The 18,544-nt window shown below is 45.1% G+C and overlaps 2 protein-coding genes across 4 annotated transcripts in view; one reads left to right on the top strand and one right to left on the bottom strand.

The window, feature by feature from the left end:
- Positions 1-662: 662 nt before the first annotated feature.
- sec23b (SEC23 homolog B, coat complex II component) lies at positions 663-15,424 on the bottom strand. The gene is made up of 17 exons (XM_042303910.1): positions 15,247-15,424; positions 13,610-13,835; positions 13,200-13,257; positions 12,850-12,936; positions 12,161-12,397; positions 11,214-11,441; positions 9,829-9,987; positions 7,744-7,859; positions 7,252-7,456; positions 6,950-7,039; positions 6,629-6,735; positions 6,143-6,296; positions 5,685-5,762; positions 4,751-4,912; positions 2,956-3,042; positions 2,058-2,279; positions 663-1,767 (listed from the first exon to the last, which is right to left on the bottom strand). Exons 2-17 carry the CDS (start codon positions 13,828-13,830, stop codon positions 1,678-1,680), a joined length of 2,301 nt encoding a protein of 766 aa, XP_042159844.1. The 5' UTR covers positions 13,831-13,835; positions 15,247-15,424; the 3' UTR covers positions 663-1,677.
- A 203-nt stretch (positions 15,425-15,627) lies between these two features.
- LOC112230243 (coiled-coil domain-containing protein 85A) overlaps positions 15,628-18,544 on the top strand; it is a 35,534-nt gene continuing 32,617 nt past the window's right edge. For 2 of the 3 annotated variants that reach the window (XR_006079636.1, XM_024396459.2), the window contains exons 1-2: positions 15,628-16,395; positions 17,562-18,544. The exon at positions 17,562-18,544 is cut by the window's right edge and continues 170 nt beyond it. Coding sequence is in view for 2 of the 3 variants with exons in the window: in XM_024396459.2 (XP_024252227.2) it covers positions 16,159-16,395; positions 17,562-18,544 (1,220 nt within the window). In the remaining variant the exon portion in view is untranslated. The remainder of the gene's footprint in view (positions 16,396-17,561) is intronic. The other variant, XM_024396458.2, reaches the window with a different exon arrangement.

Here is an 18,544-nt window from a genome sequence, read left to right as displayed (position 1 = left end):
TGTCTTAGTGTTTGGACCATGCTAGTTTGTTGTGGACAACAAGGAACTTGAAGCTCTCAAACTGAACCACTACAGCCCCGACCATGAGAATGGGGGCGTACTCAGTCCTCCTTTTTCTGTAGTCCACAATCACCTCCTTTGATCACGTTGAGGGAGAGGTTGTTGTCCTGGCACCACATGACCAGTTTCTGACCTCCTCCCTATAAACTCTCATCGTTGTCGGTGATCAGTTGTGTTTTGATGGGATTGTGTATGGGGTTGTGTATGGGGTTTTAATGTGCTGTGGGACATTGGGTGTGAGAGTGGAAATTGCAATGTTTAAAAAAAAAATGTTTTTGTGACAGTTATTTTTCCAATATTGAATGCAGATCCATATTGCTCACTGTCCAGTGAAGCGACTGATTTGATCAAGTCCCTTTGAAGTAAATTACCAGGCTCCTGAGTGGCGCAGCAGTCTAAAGCACTGCATCTTAGTGCAAGAGGCGTCACTACAGTCCCTGTAGTCATACAAGTCATACATTTTTTTTTAAACTATGGTGTCCGTCTACACAGACCAGAGAAATGGAAGGATGAATGATTCTCTGGTATTGCTGATCTATTTGACACATTTATATGACATAGAAACCCATACAAAACAATGAGGGAAACATAAAATACATAGCTGGTGAATAAGGTTGGCTTGGCACTTTATATGCATAGCATTAAGAAACAAATCAGTCAGATTAAATCAAATCAATTACTTTCCCTTTTTTACAGTAAGTACAAGTGTTAACATCAGGAACAGACTAGAGTAGGCGAGTCAAAGAACAGTGATGAGGGGTTTCGGGGTAAGTAGTACAAAATGCCAGATGGTGCGAAAACAGATATGTGGAAAATGTAGTCAGTTGACTAGACTATGTAAAAGATGTGTTAGAAAAGAAAGAGGTTTTGTTTAATACAATAACATTTTTCATTGAACTTCCAGTCTTTCTGTATTCAAAAGGAAAACAGTAGCACTACGAGGATAGATTGACAGTTTAATCAGAACATTATTTAAATGAATCATTATTTAGGGGAAATTTAAATGGGAAAAATAAACTATAGGACGTTATCAAGAACATAAAAATATTTAAAGTGTCTCGAGCAGCAATCATTGACCAAACTACTACAGTAGCTACATGCCTTACCACAGACAGACAAACAAGGAAACCAATTCTAATCATTAGCCAAATTATTATTATAAAAGGTGAGATGGAATGTAAGAACTGTGATAAATATCTGAGGATGCCTGGTCCCAGATCTGTTCGTGCTGTGTAAGCCAACTCCTACGGTCATTGTCAAGGCATGAAAGACTGATCTGGAACCAGGCTACAACTGAGGTGCAGTAAGGCTTTTCCAGTGTGGGGGAGAAGTTCATGTCAATCACAATTTTAGGGAAGCAAAATTCCAGAAACTTAAAGCAGGAATGATAATAACTTAGAGGATTTGAAACCTTCATAGGTCATATGTGAGGAAAGGAAATGTTACTAGGTCCCTGTATTAATACAGGAATGTCTCTCTCTTTCCTTCTCATCCCTCTCTCCTTTCACGTCCTTCACTTTGGTAGCCTCGTAAACCAGACGTATCGTGAAGTGAAATAGAACGGTGGGCATATCGGTCTGGTTACGAGGTGATCACTTTGGTCCCGGGACTGGGAAATTAAGCGGCGCTTGACACGGCCAGCTTCTTCAAGTGGTCCATGAACACCTGTAGACTGACGTCGTCTGTGAGGATGGGGGCTCCGGTCTCCTAGAGAATGAGAAGAGACAGAAATGTGATGAGTATGGTGAAAACACTAGAGTAAAGCTGCCGTCAGTTGGATCAGATTCAAAATGGCCAGCGGAATAGAGAGAGACGGTGGTACATGAAGCTCTACCACTCGTAAGACTATAATTATTTTAAGAAAAATACAATTGACTCCCCATGATGAAACTCCAACCTTAACATCACCTATTTCCAAATCAAGTCCACAGCTGTTATTGTATATAAAAACTGGTTCTCAGTTTACGTTTTGAAGAATGAATTGAACATTGTATTACCTGTCCCCAGGAGTAGAGGTTGTTGTGTGTCTGGGAGGGGTTGACCTTGGACAGGAGGAAGCGGGCCTGGGAGCCTCCGTGCTCTGTGTCGATGTACCGGGGCATGGGGAACCGGGTCTGCAGGATCTCCTGGGCGTCATCCACAGGTGCTACCAGTAGATGCTTGAAGTTCTCGTACTCCGGCTGCTCCTGGTAACCCGCCTTACGCCACTGGGCGATGGTCTGGTGGAGAGAGAGAGATACAACAGGGTTATAGTCATGGTAGGATGTTGTGTTTTGGTGTTAGTTATATAGGCCAGGGTTATAGTCATGGTAGGATGTTGTGTTTTGGTGTTAGTTATATAGGCCAGGGTTATAGTCATGGTAGGATGTTGTGTTTTGGTGTTAGTTATATAGGCCAGGGTTATAGTCATGGTAGGATGTTGTGTTTTGGTGTTAGTTATATAGGCCAGGGTTATAGTCATGGTAGGATGTTGTGTTTTGGTGTTAGTTATATAGGCCAGGGTTATAGTCATGGTAGGATGTTGTGTTTTGGTGTTAGTTATATAGGCCAGGGTTATAGTCATGGTAGGATGTTGTGTGTTGGTGTTAGTTGTGCCAGCTAATCTCTTTTTTGTTGTTTGTGAGAAATTTCTAACATGTTGAGAATAGAAAATGATAGGACATAGTGAATCTACTAATATGTATCCCATTTCTTCAAACCCATCACATCAGGCAGGTGCACACACGTCTTGTTTCTTGTTGTAATATTGATAGTGATTTACATTGTTGTTTATGCTCTACATGATGATGTTCAGTTTGAGATGCTAGGAAATAATAATAATTATTATTGGTGTTCCAGCTACTAATAACTAGCATTAGATCACCAGCGCTGTTGTTTTACAGCGTGACCTCTCACCTCTCCATGGTAGATGACCAGCTGGAAGAAGGTGTCCATGAGGAGGATCCGGTCTGGGAGAATACTGCCACTGTCCAGGAGAACAGGCTGTAGAACAGACAGACACAACAGGATAAGTCTCACGGCCATTTTTTTTCTTTTACAGAGAAAGGTAGTGTGGAACTCATTGAGCATGTGAATATTTGACTAAACTAATATGCCCTTAGGGAAATGTGACCTAATTATCTAATATATAGACTGGTTTTATAACATCAGAGTAGATTGGAAAACAAATAACTAATAACTAACTAACTTGATTATAATTCAATTCAATATTTGATATTTGATTGGCCGCATACGGGTTTTGCAGATGTTACTGCAGGTGCAGTGAAATGCTTATGTTTCTAGCTCCAACAGTGCAGTGAAATGCTTATGTTTCTAGCTCCAACGGTGCAGTGAAATGCTTATGTTTCTAGCTCCAACAGTGCAGTGAAATGCTTATGTTTCTAGCTCCAACAGTGCAGTGAAATGCTTATGTTTCTAGCTCCAACAGTGCAGTGAAATGCTTATGTTTCTAGCTCCAACAGTGCAGTGAAATGCTTATGTTTCTAGCTCCAACAGTGCAGTGAAATGCTTATGTTTCTAGCTCCAACAGTGCAGTGAAATGCTTGTTTCTAGCTCCAACAGTGCAGTGAAATGCTTATGTTTCTAGCTCCAACAGTGCAGTGAAATGCTTATGTTTCTAGTTTGAAATGCTTGTGTTTCTAGCTCCAACAGTGCAGTGAAATGCTTATGTTTCTAGCTCCAACAGTGCAGTGAAATGCTTGTGTTTCTAGCTCCAACAGTGCAGTGAAATGCTTATGTTTCTAGCTCCAACAGTGCAGTGAAATGCTTATGTTTCTAGCTCCAACAGTGCAGTGAAATGCTTATGTTTCTAGCTCCAACAGTGCAGTGAAATGCTTATGTTTCTAGCTCCAACAGTGCAGTGAAATGCTTATGTTTCTAGCTCCAACAGTGCAGTGAAATGCTTATGTTTCTAGCTCCAACAGTGCAGTGAAATGCTTATGTTTCTAGCTCCAACAGTGCAGCTAAATGCTTATGTTTCTAGCTCCATCGGTGCAGCTAAATGCTTATGTTTCTAGCTCCATCGGTGCAGCTAAATGCTTATGTTTCTAGCTCCAACAGTGCAGTGAAATGCTTATGTTTCTAGCTCCAACGGTGCAGTGAAATGCTTATGTTTCTAGCTCCAACGGTGCAGTGAAATGCTTATGTTTCTAGCTCCAACAGTGCAGTGAAATGCTTATGTTTCTAGCTCCAACGGTGCAGCTAAATGCTTATGTTTCTAGCTCCAACAGTGCAGCTAAATGCTTATGTTTCTAGCTCCATCGGTGCAGCTAAATGCTTATGTTTCTAGCTCCAACAGTGCAGTGAAATGCTTATGTTTCTAGCTCCAACGGTGCAGTGAAATGCTTATGTTTCTAGCTCCAACAGTGCAGTGAAATGCTTATGTTTCTAGCTCCAACAGTGCAGTGAAATGCTTATGTTTCTAGCTCCAACAGTGCAGTGAAATGCTTATGTTTCTAGCTCCAACAGTGCAGTGAAATGCTTATGTTTCTAGCTCCAACGGTGCAGTAATACCTAACAATACATACAAATGCTGAAAATTAAAATGAAGAAATGTCAGTAAGAAATAACTTTTTTTTTATTACTGCAAAGTTTCCTAGGAGCTAGGAACTGGTCGACCATGTCTTTCGGCGCCATCTAGCACACTACTATCGATAGAGTGTGTGTCCATAGTATTTGGTAGGAGTCTGACCTCTGGTGGTCCGTGGAACGAGTAAGAGTACAGGATGGGCTGGATCATGATGAGAGACTGGGTCAGGTTCTGGCAGACAAAGTGGTGTCTGTAGTAGGAACACTCATCTGGGCTGTTGTTGAACACCTGCAGGAACGGCGACCGCCGCAGGTGGAACATAAACTAGAGGGAGGACAGAGACATTATTCTAACGATTATAATGAAATATGCTTAAAAAATATATATATATATATTAAAAATATTATCGAATTATATATATATATTTTTTATATTTGGGATATTGCTTCTTGCATCATCAAATGTTCCTGTACATATCCCACCGAGGTCAACTAAACTAAGTGGAAGTTCTGAGTTGTGATTATCTGTGCAATGGGAATATTTAAGATGAATAAAGTTAACGCTCAGTTTAGAGTGATTAACACAATGTTTAGATTTATATATTTTCCACTTCTGTAATAAACATGATTTTTTCAGTGTTCTGTTTGTGACACTCGGGTTGATGGCCACTAGACACAGTGCTGTGTGTTATGGATTAAACTCCTGTCTGTTGACAGTGATTGACTCCAGACAGGAGGTACAAGGACACACTATTATGTGATTCTGTAGCAACTGACAAAGTCACTGCCTTTTGTTTCAACGTCATACAAGCCTCTGGTGTTAAGTTGTCAGACAAGGCCAATTACACCGTTCTCTGCTGGGTGGTGTTAGGATACAGCCGTTGACTACTTTTTCATGTACATATATCCCATTTGACATAAATATGATTTTTTGCTAAAGTTAGAGGTAAGCATGTATATACTCAAAGTAATAATTCAGATCTCGACGAGCTAGTCAAATCTATTCCAGTTCTACTCTATTAGAAGGACTTGTATTGAAGGGCTCTCATTAAAGAGCTCATATAGTTCCAGAGTGTACCACTAGGTGTCAGTCTTACCTGTGGGTAGAGTGAGAGGGACTCCGAGAGCTTGAAGGAGGTGGGGTCATCTTTGTTGAACTGACCGAATTTCTGACACTGTAACCAAGGAGACAAGACAAACGTCAGCGTCTTGAACTAAGGCATCAACACATAGCTTAGGACTTCAGTCAAGTGCTGTTACTTTAGTTTAGGTATCCAACACAACTTCCGAAACGTCATAGAGGGATTTAAACTGTCAACGAATTAGTATTCGCGTCATACTGCTTCACATTCCAGGCAACTCCTTTCTACATTCTTCTACAATGAATAAGAACAAGGAGACACAAGAATACAAAGTATTCTTCTATCCCCAATCACCCACAAGTCCTACATACATTCAGCTATGTGAAGAACAGGCGACTCTCTTGGAATAGCCAAGGTGGGACCAATGCCATTACAAAGCCTGTCACACATTGCTCAGCCTAGCTGTCACTCACCAGGCGAATGAGCTGTCTGTCCAGCCAGCGCAGGACGTCCGGCCCCTCTTCCGACTCGGCCCTGAACACGCCCAGCCTGGCCATGATGACCGCCGACGCCTCTTGGTCGAAGGATGACTCAATGTGCTGGATCTGGGACTGGGCGTCGGCCCAACTGGATGGAGGGAGAAAGAGGGAGTGGACAGGTTAGGGGCAGGGCGAGACTGACGCACGTGTGCGTAAGCACAAATTTAGGCTGCACGTCCCCTTCCAGTCATTTAACAGGATAGGGCGAATGTCAACATCCTCATTTGTACAGCCAATATTGACTTTGTGGTAACTCACTGCTTAAAGACAATGTGAGAAATGCGACGTGTACAAAATGCAGAGTCTTGCATATATATATTGTAAGGGCTGTCAGTTCAGTCACACTTCAGTCAAGAACGATGTAGCAGTGCTGGAAACACACTTCCTGTTTACTGATTCAAAGCGAGAGAGAAGACTTACTTCCTGGCGACGGTGGTAACCCTGATCCTCCTCTGGGTGTTGGAGTGTTGGTACTGGGTGACAAACTGGACCGCTCCTCTACCACCCTGAGGGATTGGGGCGTTGTGCTGCACAGAGAAAATAACTACAATAGTTAGGATAGGAGTACATTTAATATTGCTAAACATCCTGTTTGAATACTAAAAACCACGTCCTAAGGAATCACTGAGGTGAGAAGGATGGATTGTCACATTACATTGGTTGGGTCGACCCAAATCAATGACTACTTTGAGTAAGGATGAAATGAGGAACAAATGTTTGATCAAAGGGAAGTGTGTTCACCTGATTGACGACCTCGAAGTACAAGGCCAACGTCGTGGAGGGACTGAGACTGCAGATTTTCCACTGGGTTGTTCCTCCAACACCGACCTCCTGTAACAGAGACAAAGGGCCATTGAAGTCAATGAAAAACAGCTTCCCAATTCACTTCCAGTGGGGAAAATGCCATTAGAAGATAAGGTTGAACAATTCCCGCAAAACATTCCTGAAATTCTGGAAAAGCTGGGAATTTTGGGACCGTTTCTGGATTTTAAAAATATTTTTAAAAACCCTATTTGGATTCTGTATGGGCCTGAAAGACTCACGTTCTCTGATATACACGGTCCCTTAGCGTTGAGGGAGACACAGGGCCCGATGGCCCCCGATACCTTCAGCTCCCTGGACGTACTGACTTCCAGCGTGCCTCCGAAGGCCATGCGGAACTCTCCGTTGTGGTCCTTACTGAACACCCTCTGGAAGGTCTGCTTGAACAGAGAGGTGTTGAAGGAGTCGCCCATCGCTATGTGACCTCTGAGAGGACAGAAACCGCGAGGGAAAAAAACATGAATATTCAGCAGCATAATTCGAATATAAATACAAAACGAAAAGTCAATGAGCTAGTGAGGATGAAGTCTCTGGAAAAGTCATTCTATCGAATGTAGAGGAATTGTACAAAAGGTATTTCTTATTCAGATCAAATAAAAGCTTCAGTAGACAGTTCTCAAATCACCAGGGACATGAGGTATTCAGCACAACTAGGGGAATCAGGTGAAGACAGGATACAGGTCAGGCGTAGGTCGTCTGAGACTGGTACTAACCCAGTGAGGTTGGATAAACATTTCATCTCTAGAAGTCCGGTCTGATCCAAGGCACAGGCGTAGATGTCAATACTGTGGCCGTTTGATGCCGCACGGTTCGCCAAGGCGTCGTAGTACTGAATAAAACAAAACAAGGGAACCGTTTGCAACATATACAAACAGTGCTGTGTAGCACCTTGAGAACTCTTTGGAGCATCGGTGTCCATGAACATACCTCAACAGAAGAGGTATGGAGAGAGAAGAGAGCGCAAACGTGAGCTAAATATTTGACACATCGTGAGAGCTTGACGTGAGTGAAAGAAAATAATTCAGCTAAACTACATTAAGACAAAAATCTCTTAAGTTGTTTCATCCATCTTAGCTCTAAAAACTAGCGTAGTCTTAAAGATGGAATCCGCAGTGGAGGGAAGCCGCTAGCCGCCCCAACACCATTGTTATTAGTTTTTGTTGCCGGGCTAAGGAGTGTCGCGCAGCATGGTAAAACAAAATTGCACCAGTGGAGGCTGCAAAGGGGAGGACGGCTCATAAGAATGTCTGGAATAGAGAGAAGGGAATGGCATCAAACACATGGAAACCATTTGTTGATGTATTTGATACCATTCTACCTATAAAGTTCCAGCCATTACCACGAGCCCGTCCTCCCCAATTAAGGTGCCACCAACCTCCTGTGAATTCTGCGCTATCCATTCTGCTCTATCCATTCTGCTCTATCCATTCTGCTCTATCCATTCTGCGCTATCCATTCTGCGCTATCCATTCTGCGCTATCCATTCTGCGCTATCCATTCTGCGCTATCCATTCTGCGCTATCCATTCTGCTCTATCCATTCTGCTCTATCCATTCTGCTCTATCCATTCTGCTCTATCCATTCTGCTCTATCCATTCTGCGCTATCCATTCTGCTATCCATTCTGCTCTATCCATTCTGCTCTATCCATTCTGCGCTATCCATTCTGCTCTATCCATTCTGCTCTATCCATTCTGCTCTATCCATTCTGCTCTATCCATTCTGCTCTATCCATTCTGCTCTATCCATTCTGCTGCTCTATCCATTCTGCTCTATCCATTCTGCTCTATCCATTCTGCTCTATCCATTCTTCTGCTCTATCCATTCTGCTCTATCCATTCTGCTCTGCGCTATCCATTCTGCTCTATCCATTCTGCTCTATCCATTCTGCCATTCTGCGCTATCCATTCTGCTATCCATTCTGCGCTATCCATTCTGCGCTATCCATTCTCCATTCTGCGCTATCCATTCTGCTGCCATTCTATCCATTCTGCTATCCATTCTGCTATCCATTCTGCGCATCTGCGCTATCCATTCTGCGCTATCCATTCTGCGCTATCCATTCTGCGCTATCCATTCTGCGCTATCCATTCTGCTCTATCCATTCTGCTCTATCCATTCTGCTCTATCCATTCTGCTCTATCCATTCTGCTCTATCCATTCTGCTCCATTCTGCTCTATCCATTCTGCTATCCATCCATCCATTCTGCGCTCCATCCATTCATTCTGCGCTATCCATTCTGCTCTATCCATTCTGCTCTATCCATTCTGCGCTATCCATTCTGCTCTATCCATTCCATTCTGCCATCCATTCTGCTATCCATTCTGCCATCCATTCTGCGCTATCCATTCTGCGCTATCCATTCTGCGCTATCCATTCTGCGCTATCCATTCTGCGCTATCCATTCTGCGCTATCCATTCTGCGCTATCCATTCTGCGCTATCCATTCTGCTCCATCCATTCTGCGCTATCCATTCTGCGCTATCCATTCTGCTCTATCCATTCTTCTGCTCCATTCCATTCTGCATTTCTCTATCCATTCTGCTCTATCCATTCTGCTCTATCCATTCTGCGCTATCCATTCTGCGCTATCCATTCTGCGCTATCCATTCTGCTCTATCCATTCTGCGCTATCCATTCTGCTCTATCCATTCTGCGCTATCCATTCTGCTCTATCCATTCTGCTCTATCCATTCTGCTCTATCCATTCTGCTCTATCCATTCTGCTCTATCCATTCTGCGCTATCCATTCTGCGCTATCCATTCTGCGCTATCCATTCTGCTATTCTTGGACTGACCTTGGTGGCTTTCTTCAGATGCCGTGCGTTGTCCTTGGTGATGTCATGCCAGGAGCGGATGGGGGTCTTGAGTTCATCTCCCACCACCATTCCGGGGCCCTGGGTGGGGGGTCCGCCCATGAACATCATCACACGGGCCCCCGTGTTGGGAAACGTACCCTGGGGGTGGAAAGACGGTGGCTATGGTCAGTATGGTCAAGATTTGATTTATTTATTTGATTAATTCAACCATAAATATGGCATTTCTGACTGAGCTGTGACTGCCAACACAGAAGCTGCCATTAGGTTATTGAGGTGTGATTTAACTGTAGTATGATATAACTGAATGTATTGGGAATCTCCAGGTGAACAATAACGCCAGCAATCTAAATCCCGTCGGTTTTAGAAGATGAAACAGGGAGACACCTCCAGAACAGAAGCAGAGAAAATGTCTTTCTGTAACCCATCCATTCTAATCTCACAGCACCAATGTTCTGTAAAAACCCGCTGAGAGGCTTGTAGGAAGTCACAACCTCAGCCGCTACAGAATCAGTGTCACAGAACACATTAACAATCAGTCCTGTGTCCTTGTACCTCCAGTCTGGCAATCACCATCAACAGATAGGACAACGATCCAGAACATTCACTATCAAGTCTAGTGACCGCCAACCCGTACACAAATGACTGTCCCAAACAGAAACACTACATGAAGGGGAAACATACGCTAAGCATTGTGTTAATTGCTCTTCACTAAATTATTTCCCCATTACAGTGACATCCCAAGTGATTTGACTGTGAAACTGTATGCAAATGCACCCTCAGGCACCGTAAGGATTCACCAAACTACCGATATTCCTTCAAGAAACCTATTCCTATTAAGTAACCATACAGACCAGGACCCGGTTTCCAAACAGCACCTTAAGGGGAAGTTCATCGTTAGAACCATCAGAATGGATGAAGCGAAGACTTCAGATGTTTCTCTCTAACCATGACATTATCAGTAGACATCAGCACCAGAGGACCGGACAGCAGGGAACACAGCTGTTCTAACACGTACCTACAGCATGTTAGTTGTGTTACTGGAGAGAGGAAGAGAGGATAGTGGAGCGAGAGAGAAATAAGGCAAAAAGAAAGAAGCTGACCTTTGACCTCAGAAAGTATGAGTGGTACTATTGGCAGACCTAACTGAGGAGATAATGTCTGTGTGTGTGTGTGTGAGAGAGAAGAAGTTTGTCAAAGGTTAGTGGAAACCTGTGACATGTCAGAGAGGGTAAGGTTCAGTTTAGTTTTGAAGGGCAGTTGTCTATGTTGATGACATAGAATCAGGTTATTGGTACACCGCACAAAATGTGTACATAGTGTGTTTGTGTAAGTGTGTGTGTGTACGCTTATGTAACTGTTCTTACCTCCAGCAGGCCCACGGCGATGGACAGTGCTATTCCAGTAGACCGCAGTGGTCTCTTCCCCTGTGGTACAGGCCAGGGGTCTCTCTGCAACTCTCCCAACAGGTCTGTCAGGTTCATGTCTACCTTATGGACCGGCTGCAGGAACCGACAGGTGACGGCTGGATCCTGAGGGGCCGCGGGACGACCCTGAGGCCCAGTTGCCGATGGGTTCGTCAGGCCTAGCATCTCCTGAAAGAGAGAAAGAGAGCTATGAGTTCTCATGGACTTTCAACAATGGTATTGTGGAATATTGCATGGCAGCCTAAGAGTTTATCTTGGCCTGACCAGTCTCTTGACTGTATTCTATATTAGCCTAACGCTCTGACTGTACACAATATCATATACAACACTGTATTTCAAAGTACCTCTGACAATGTTTTTTGAATATTACATGACAGACTAAGGGAATGTTCCCTGTCGGTTGTATAGGACTAACGCTCTGTTTCTGGGTGGTAGGACCCTAGGGCTTTTAATCTGTATGAAACACTACCCCTGCAGTGGCATAGACCCATTATTTGTCATTCAGAACCATCCCAAAGAGCCAATCATATCTTCTTATCCTATCTTATGACACCTGGCTGTCTTTGACCTGTATCCTGTCCCCATTTTACTGTTTTATTGTCATTTAATTTCCAATTGATACAAGGACACCTAGACATGATCATATGACAAACGACCACAACAAAGATCCTATTCTATTTCTATGGACAAAGCAGACTTTGACCTAGATCAGAGGTCTCAAACATACGGCCCTCGGGCCAAATGCGGTCCGTGAAAGATTTACCGCGGCCCGCGGTTGTCGTCATATTACAGTCATCTTAGTACAACTAATCCAGATCTTTTCCCAAAACTAATGAATACATTTTCAAGACTACTTGCCTTCCCGTATGTAACAGTTACTGACTGACCTGGATCTGTTTGGAGGAAAGCTCCTTGGTTCCTCTGAACACGTAGCTCTTTGCAATGCCCTCGCAGCTCAGCTCGTGGACCTGCACCATGCGTCCGAAGGTGATGAGGCCGACCAGGGCGTTGGGGGGCAGCAGGGACAGGGACATCTGCAGGGACTCCTTCAGGGCCTGCAGGTCCTCCTCCTCCAGACACGTGTCCACCACGTACAGGAAGATGAGGGGGTTCGGGGGGCCGCGCTACATTGGTGGCAGAGATGGGATTGGAGATGTTATTTCACAGAAACAAAGTGCTGAGGTCTTTAGTTTTGAGTTGACATGGTTTTTCTATGTTGCAGCGTTTTGAGTTCTTGGGATGGTGTCACATGACATGTGATACATTTTGAGGTCAGGTGACTTTTGTAACCCGATGTCACTTTGTAAATTGACAACGTCCATTACAATTAACAGCAAAGACAAAGAATGTCTAAAGAAATGATCAACTTAAAAGTGATGGTAATGTCATGTGGTGTGCACATTTTCCAGTACATTCTTTGTGGCTGGTAACTCAACTTGAGGATGAAAGAAACATTCATATTTGATGGAGCAATTCTGTGGGTTGAGACGTACAACTACAAAGCCAGGCGCGTGTACAGAACATAGTGTCTGTGTGCAAAGTTCAGTGATCTCCATGTAGAACTGTACGTGTTTACCTGCACTATGTACTCAATGGTTGAGAACTGTGGCATGAGCTCAGCCGGCTGGTTTACGTCCGAGATGCCAGCGTATGACGGGGGGAACTGTGAAGGAGAGAACGAGACGACAAAAGTGGTTAGCTTCACCTGCTAAAGGAATGTAGACAGGCCACTTTAAAGATATTCCTACTACCACCAGCTGCGTTCCTTTGTGGAATATGACTAGTATAAACACAGGAATGTATGTAGTCCGCCTACAGATATGACTATTATTATAGGTCTAAATGGTACATTATGCGCCTCGAATATTCTATGGTGGAATAGTGTTTGGTCCGACAGCTCAGTTTAAATCATTGTGGTGTACTCACTGGGTTTCTTTGGAAGCAGAAGTTGCACGCCCATATTTTGGCTCTGTAGTCAACTTGGCTACAAAGGGGGGGGGAAAGACAGAGCTACTTGGATACAGTGTACAGCAGTCAAACAAACCTGTCACCTAGCCTGAGTCTTTCCCTGAGTGATTGTAGCTACACCTAAGCATTCCTAAAGATATTAAAAACTTAGTTGATGATCCCTTTCTTCTCTTTCTCTTCCCTTCACTTGAGACTTAAGTTCTCAGAATAATAAAAAGCTGAAGTTGAAAACAAAGAGATGCCATGTAAGTCGTTGGACATAGCTTAGCTTTTAGCTAAGTGCTTGTAAAAACGTCAACAAGCAACAATTAAAAAACACTCACTCAGCCTAAAACAACAACATTCACCTCCACTCCTCAAATACTCACCATAGCGGGTTTAGTACGGCCTTGCAGTTGGCCCTGCTACAGAGGACCGGTTCGTACTGCACCGGTGGCAGGTCTGGCCTCTCCTTGAGTGGGGTGAAGAGGCAGGAGACAGGCACTACCAGCCGGGTAGCTTCCAGCCTGCTCGAGGGCCACAGGTTCCAGCTAAAGCGCACGCCGTCCCGATCCTCATTCTGTTGGATAAACTCCTGGTATGTCGCCATGGCAACTTCAATGGGAAAGAAAGTGAAGAGATTCTTAATAAACTTGTCTGGTTAAATAAAGGTTAAATAAATAAATATAGAGAGAAGTTAGTCCGATAGCTAAACTAGCTCTTGCTAAGGGCAGGTAGTCGGTCTTAGCTTCTCCGAGAGCTGTTTGAGTCTGGAGTTCGGTGTGAACTAACGCTCACTTTCCACTCTTTCCATGGCTTTGTTCCAAGTTCATAGGTGGAGGCCTATGTGGAATATGGATGACGATGATGTTCGTCATCAAAACCTGTTTGGCATGTTTTGACACTTAAGAATCCCTGGGCTAATTTTGAATCCTACATAAATGTTGGTCACACCTATTTCAACTACGTAACATTTCAGTGACGAGTGAGACTTGGGCTTATAGGCCTCGGCAGGTATGAACGGCAGTAACCAGATGTCTTAGATTTCTATAGCTTTGGAAGTCCTGTATATATATATTTTTTTATCTGATCTTATCTAGATTGTCTGACGGTGGCATTGGAACATCTGACATGAAAAGAAAAGGGGACATTTTGAGTTCAATGGAAAAGCATTAAAGCTGCAATTTGGTAAAAATACAGGCATGTCACATGACTGCACAAAACACAGGGTTAAGGAATGTTATGGAACGTTTCTTGTAAAGCAATTCCATGTAATGTTATGGGACAGACCACCACTTGAAGGTCTTCTGACACACTTATCAAGAGAGAACTGTCTGTTCAAAACCATAGTTCACTTCAGCTATCTAATTCAGATATGAACCAAAATGAACGCGCACCTCTCCACTCTCTCATTCAGGGGAACCCTCCGCGTCAAACAGCTCTACCAGGTGATTGACAGCTGGCCTACAGGACCCTTCACTCGAAGTAGCATCGATCCATTGATTACACAACCGAGTGCTTAAATGGACAGACTAAAAACGGTCTCTTCTAGCTATGCTATATACTGGCACATCTTCGCTATTACTGGCCATTACTAGGAACCAAAACACGCATGTTGTAGTAGTTAAATGGTTAGACGGGTATCACAAATCACATTTTAGGATCTCGTCCCTGGTAGAGATGCCTTCCTGAAAGGAGGCGGATGCTAGTAGCAGCAACAAGCTAGTTAGCGACAGGTTCTAGTTGATCCTAGGTAACGTTAGCTAAGGTCAGTTAGCATTTAATCAAATTCCGGGAGTGTTTCTAAAGTCAATCTGCCATCGACATATCATGTTAACTTGATATAAAACACGATCATGCAAGTTATATTAACGATATATGTTAACTAGGCTAGCCTTGCTAACGGACTAACCCAGCTTTTAGTCGGCTTTTTTCCTGGGCGAACCACCAAGGAAACGCAAACAGAATGGCCTAGCTAGACACCTTTCATCAAATTGATGCAGGCAGATCAGACGGAGAACCATACCTTTTATACAGATCCGGTTGGAAATCCAGACGAAGGTAAATATATATTAGACTGTAATAAATCAAATCGGATCAGCATTTAGGTGATAAATACCGATGCGCAAACAGAATGAGAGAGCGAAGAATCTGAGGGGGCAACTCCCGGCCGGTGGTCCTCTACTTCAGTAGAATGACGTGTTACTACATTATCTGGCTCTCGTGTCCATGACGTAGGATACAAGCACGCACACGAGGATCATGGGAAATGAAGTCCTGAATTTATTATAGGCCCATTATAAAGATGACGAAATGCTGTAGCCCATGGCTTTTGATCTGTAGATGGCGCTGGGTCCCAACGCATACCCATCACCTACGCATCATTTGATGGAGACACTTGGATGGAGAGAGAGAGAGAGGAAGAGAGAGAGAGAGGAGGTTCTGCTAGTCACTGCAGTCACGTTCTCTCCCTCTATTCACGCGCAGTGCACTTGCCTAGCGATGCTACAGCGGTTCCTCCTCCCTTATGTATTGGACTGTACAGCTACAAGAGGCGGGAGATGCGCATCAGCAACCCGCTACCCGCCGAAGCTCTCTCCACTTCAGGACGGAAGAGACTAAATGTGGATGCATTCAGGTGCAAACTTGCATGAACAAAAAAATAGTCCATGTCGGGGTTTCGGGATGTTAGATAGCTGCACGTAGCCTTTTCTAGGGCTATATTTCACTGTTGGAAAAGGGATTCGGCGGCGTCCTCAGCTGTTGCATTTGGGGGCTGAAGTGTTCGGAGCACAGAGAGAGGTCAGGCAACTATGCATTTGATTTCGAACGGTAATTCCGGATCAGTTTGACTGCGAGCGGAGGTTGACTGTCAGTGCCCTCTGAGTTGTATTTCAAGCCTTTTGTCGCCGTTATTCCCGACAACGGAACCGTAGGGATGGAAAAAGCTAGTCAGCCACAGCTTTCGCTGTCCATAACAAAGAGTGAAAGTCCAGCGGAGGACATCTCAAATATACTGGACGAGGACCTTCTCAAGTGGACCAACGAGGATTTGGTGCGGCGGCTCCGGCGGTCTGAAGCCGATAAAATGAGCGTGATACTGGACCACAGCAATCTGATCCGCGAGGTCAATCGCAGCCTCCAGCTGCACTTGAACGAGATAAGAGGGCTGAAGGTGAGGAATGGGCGCGCATGGCATTTCTAAAAAGATGAGATCATAGTTAACGGCGGGGAGGCCGCACTGGCGCACCTGAGCGCGCACAGCATGAGAGGGTGTTCGGGGTTGAGTTTGCGCGTTCTTTAAAGGGCGCCGCTGTCCACACGATGAAATGGAGGCAGGATGTATATAAGTTCATTTCATTTGACAAGATCTCTCTCCCTCTCCCTCTCCCTGTGCATGTATCTGTGAGCGCGCATGAGCCTACCTGTGTGTGCATCCATCATCTTCCACCAGAAAGCATAGTGAGAGGGCATCTGGGCTGAATGTCAAGCATCATCATTCTTCTCTCTTTCTCACTCACTCACCTGTTGTCTTTAGTCTTCATCTCCTTTGCAAAAGCTTTGGTGTGTAGGCCTGTGGCGCAACCTTGATGCTTGCTCTTGGAATATCACCAACAAATTCTACTAGGTGACAAGAGTAAACCTATTTAACCCAGAATACTCATTAAACTCCCCAAATATATGACTTCTCTCTCCCAAATCTTATTTGGTGCAGTGTAACTAGCAATAATAATCCCGGCATAATCTTATTATTTCTCCAAGCTACATAGACTTGATTTAACATCCTACTCCGATACTCTGAGATTCATTAAAATGAGATAGGAGCGACTGAGATGAAGCACATGGGGATGGAGGAAGGATCCTTGGCTGCTTCAGAGAGCAGGCCCAAAAGGCCCAGCCCGAAGCACCATGGTACCTAATTAAACTACACGTGCTGGAGGGTCTGAAGTGTATGTTATTATGGATAATTAGGGGAGGTGGAGAACTTTGGGCAAAGATGCCGTTATGTTGCAAATGAGAGAGAGAGAGAGGTATGTTCTGGCCTGGTGCTTTCCCCTCCCTCCCTGGCTCCCTCTCTCAGCTCACTCACGGCCTATTTGCCCTCTACCACTCTTACATCCAACATTTTCACATCCATATTTATGTAATACAGAGGTTTATGAGCAGCTGAACTTCATTTTTATTTGACTCTGTCTTTGATTGACATGATATTAAAGCGAGGTTCCCTCGAATAAGAGATTTCTACCTCAGCAGGGACCTAGATAACAGTGAATGAATAAAATAGCACTAATGAACACTTCTCACCTCCCTTTCTCCACTCATCTCGTCTCCTCTCCTCAGGACATCAACCAGAAACTGCAGGAGGACAACCGGGAGCTGAGGGACCTGTGTTGCTTCCTGGATGACGACCGTCAGAAGGGCAAGCGGGTGTCCAGGGAGTGGCAGCGACTGGGGCGCTACAGCGCCTCCATCATGAGGAAGGAGGTGACGTTGTACCTTCAGAAGCTCAAGGAGCTGGAGGTGCGGCAGGACGAGGTGGTCCGGGAGAACCTGGATCTCAAAGAACTCTGTTTGTTGCTCGACGAGGAGAAAGGAAGAGGTGGTGGAGGGGTGGGGGTTGGTGGAGGAGGAGGAGGGGGAGGTTGTGTGGTGGGGGTGGCAGGAGGGTGTAGGAATTCTATCGATAGCCAGAGTAGTTTGTTGCTGGTCCCCGGGACAGGGTTGTTGATGAGGGACGTGGGGGATGGGAGTAGTACATCTAGTGCGGGGAGCACCGACAGCTCCGATCACCCCCACCACAAGCAGCTCCACCTGGTTACACACGCCGGTAGCCTCGGGGGCGGTGGAACTGGGAGCCCGGAGCATCTCCAAAAGCCCCGGGCTGGCAGTGTGAGTGGAGAACGTGAGATCCCCTCTAGCCCTGAACCTCCTCACCCCCAGGGCAGGCACCGTAGCACCAGCCTGGAGTATCCCTACGCCATGCCCCAGCTCTGCCGGCCCCGCTGCGGCTCCATCTCGGTGCCCGACCACACCCATAGCGCCCGTTCCATGCGGGGGCTCAGCCCCGAGAAGTACGGCCGCAACGTGGGACGCCGGAGCCCCGAGTCCCAGCACACATCCACCAAGCACCACCACCTCCACAGCTCTGACCTGCTTCTCTCCCAGAAACAGCAGCACCTCCTTGGGTCGGGTCAGGGCGGCAGCGCCGGGGAGCTCTACCAGAGGCACCACAGGGGGAGCATCGGGGGCGGTAGCTGCTGTGGAAGCCCCGAGCCCAGACAGGCACATCTAGGGTTGGGGACGCCAGAGCACCAGCACCATGA

This window comes from Oncorhynchus tshawytscha, linkage group LG02 (assembly GCF_018296145.1).
Source record: "Oncorhynchus tshawytscha isolate Ot180627B linkage group LG02, Otsh_v2.0, whole genome shotgun sequence".
In the NCBI taxonomy this organism is placed as follows: Eukaryota; Metazoa; Chordata; class Actinopteri; order Salmoniformes; family Salmonidae; genus Oncorhynchus; species Oncorhynchus tshawytscha.
The sequence above is the reverse complement of the archived record's forward strand: the minus strand, read 5'-3'. Positions and strand labels throughout refer to the sequence as shown.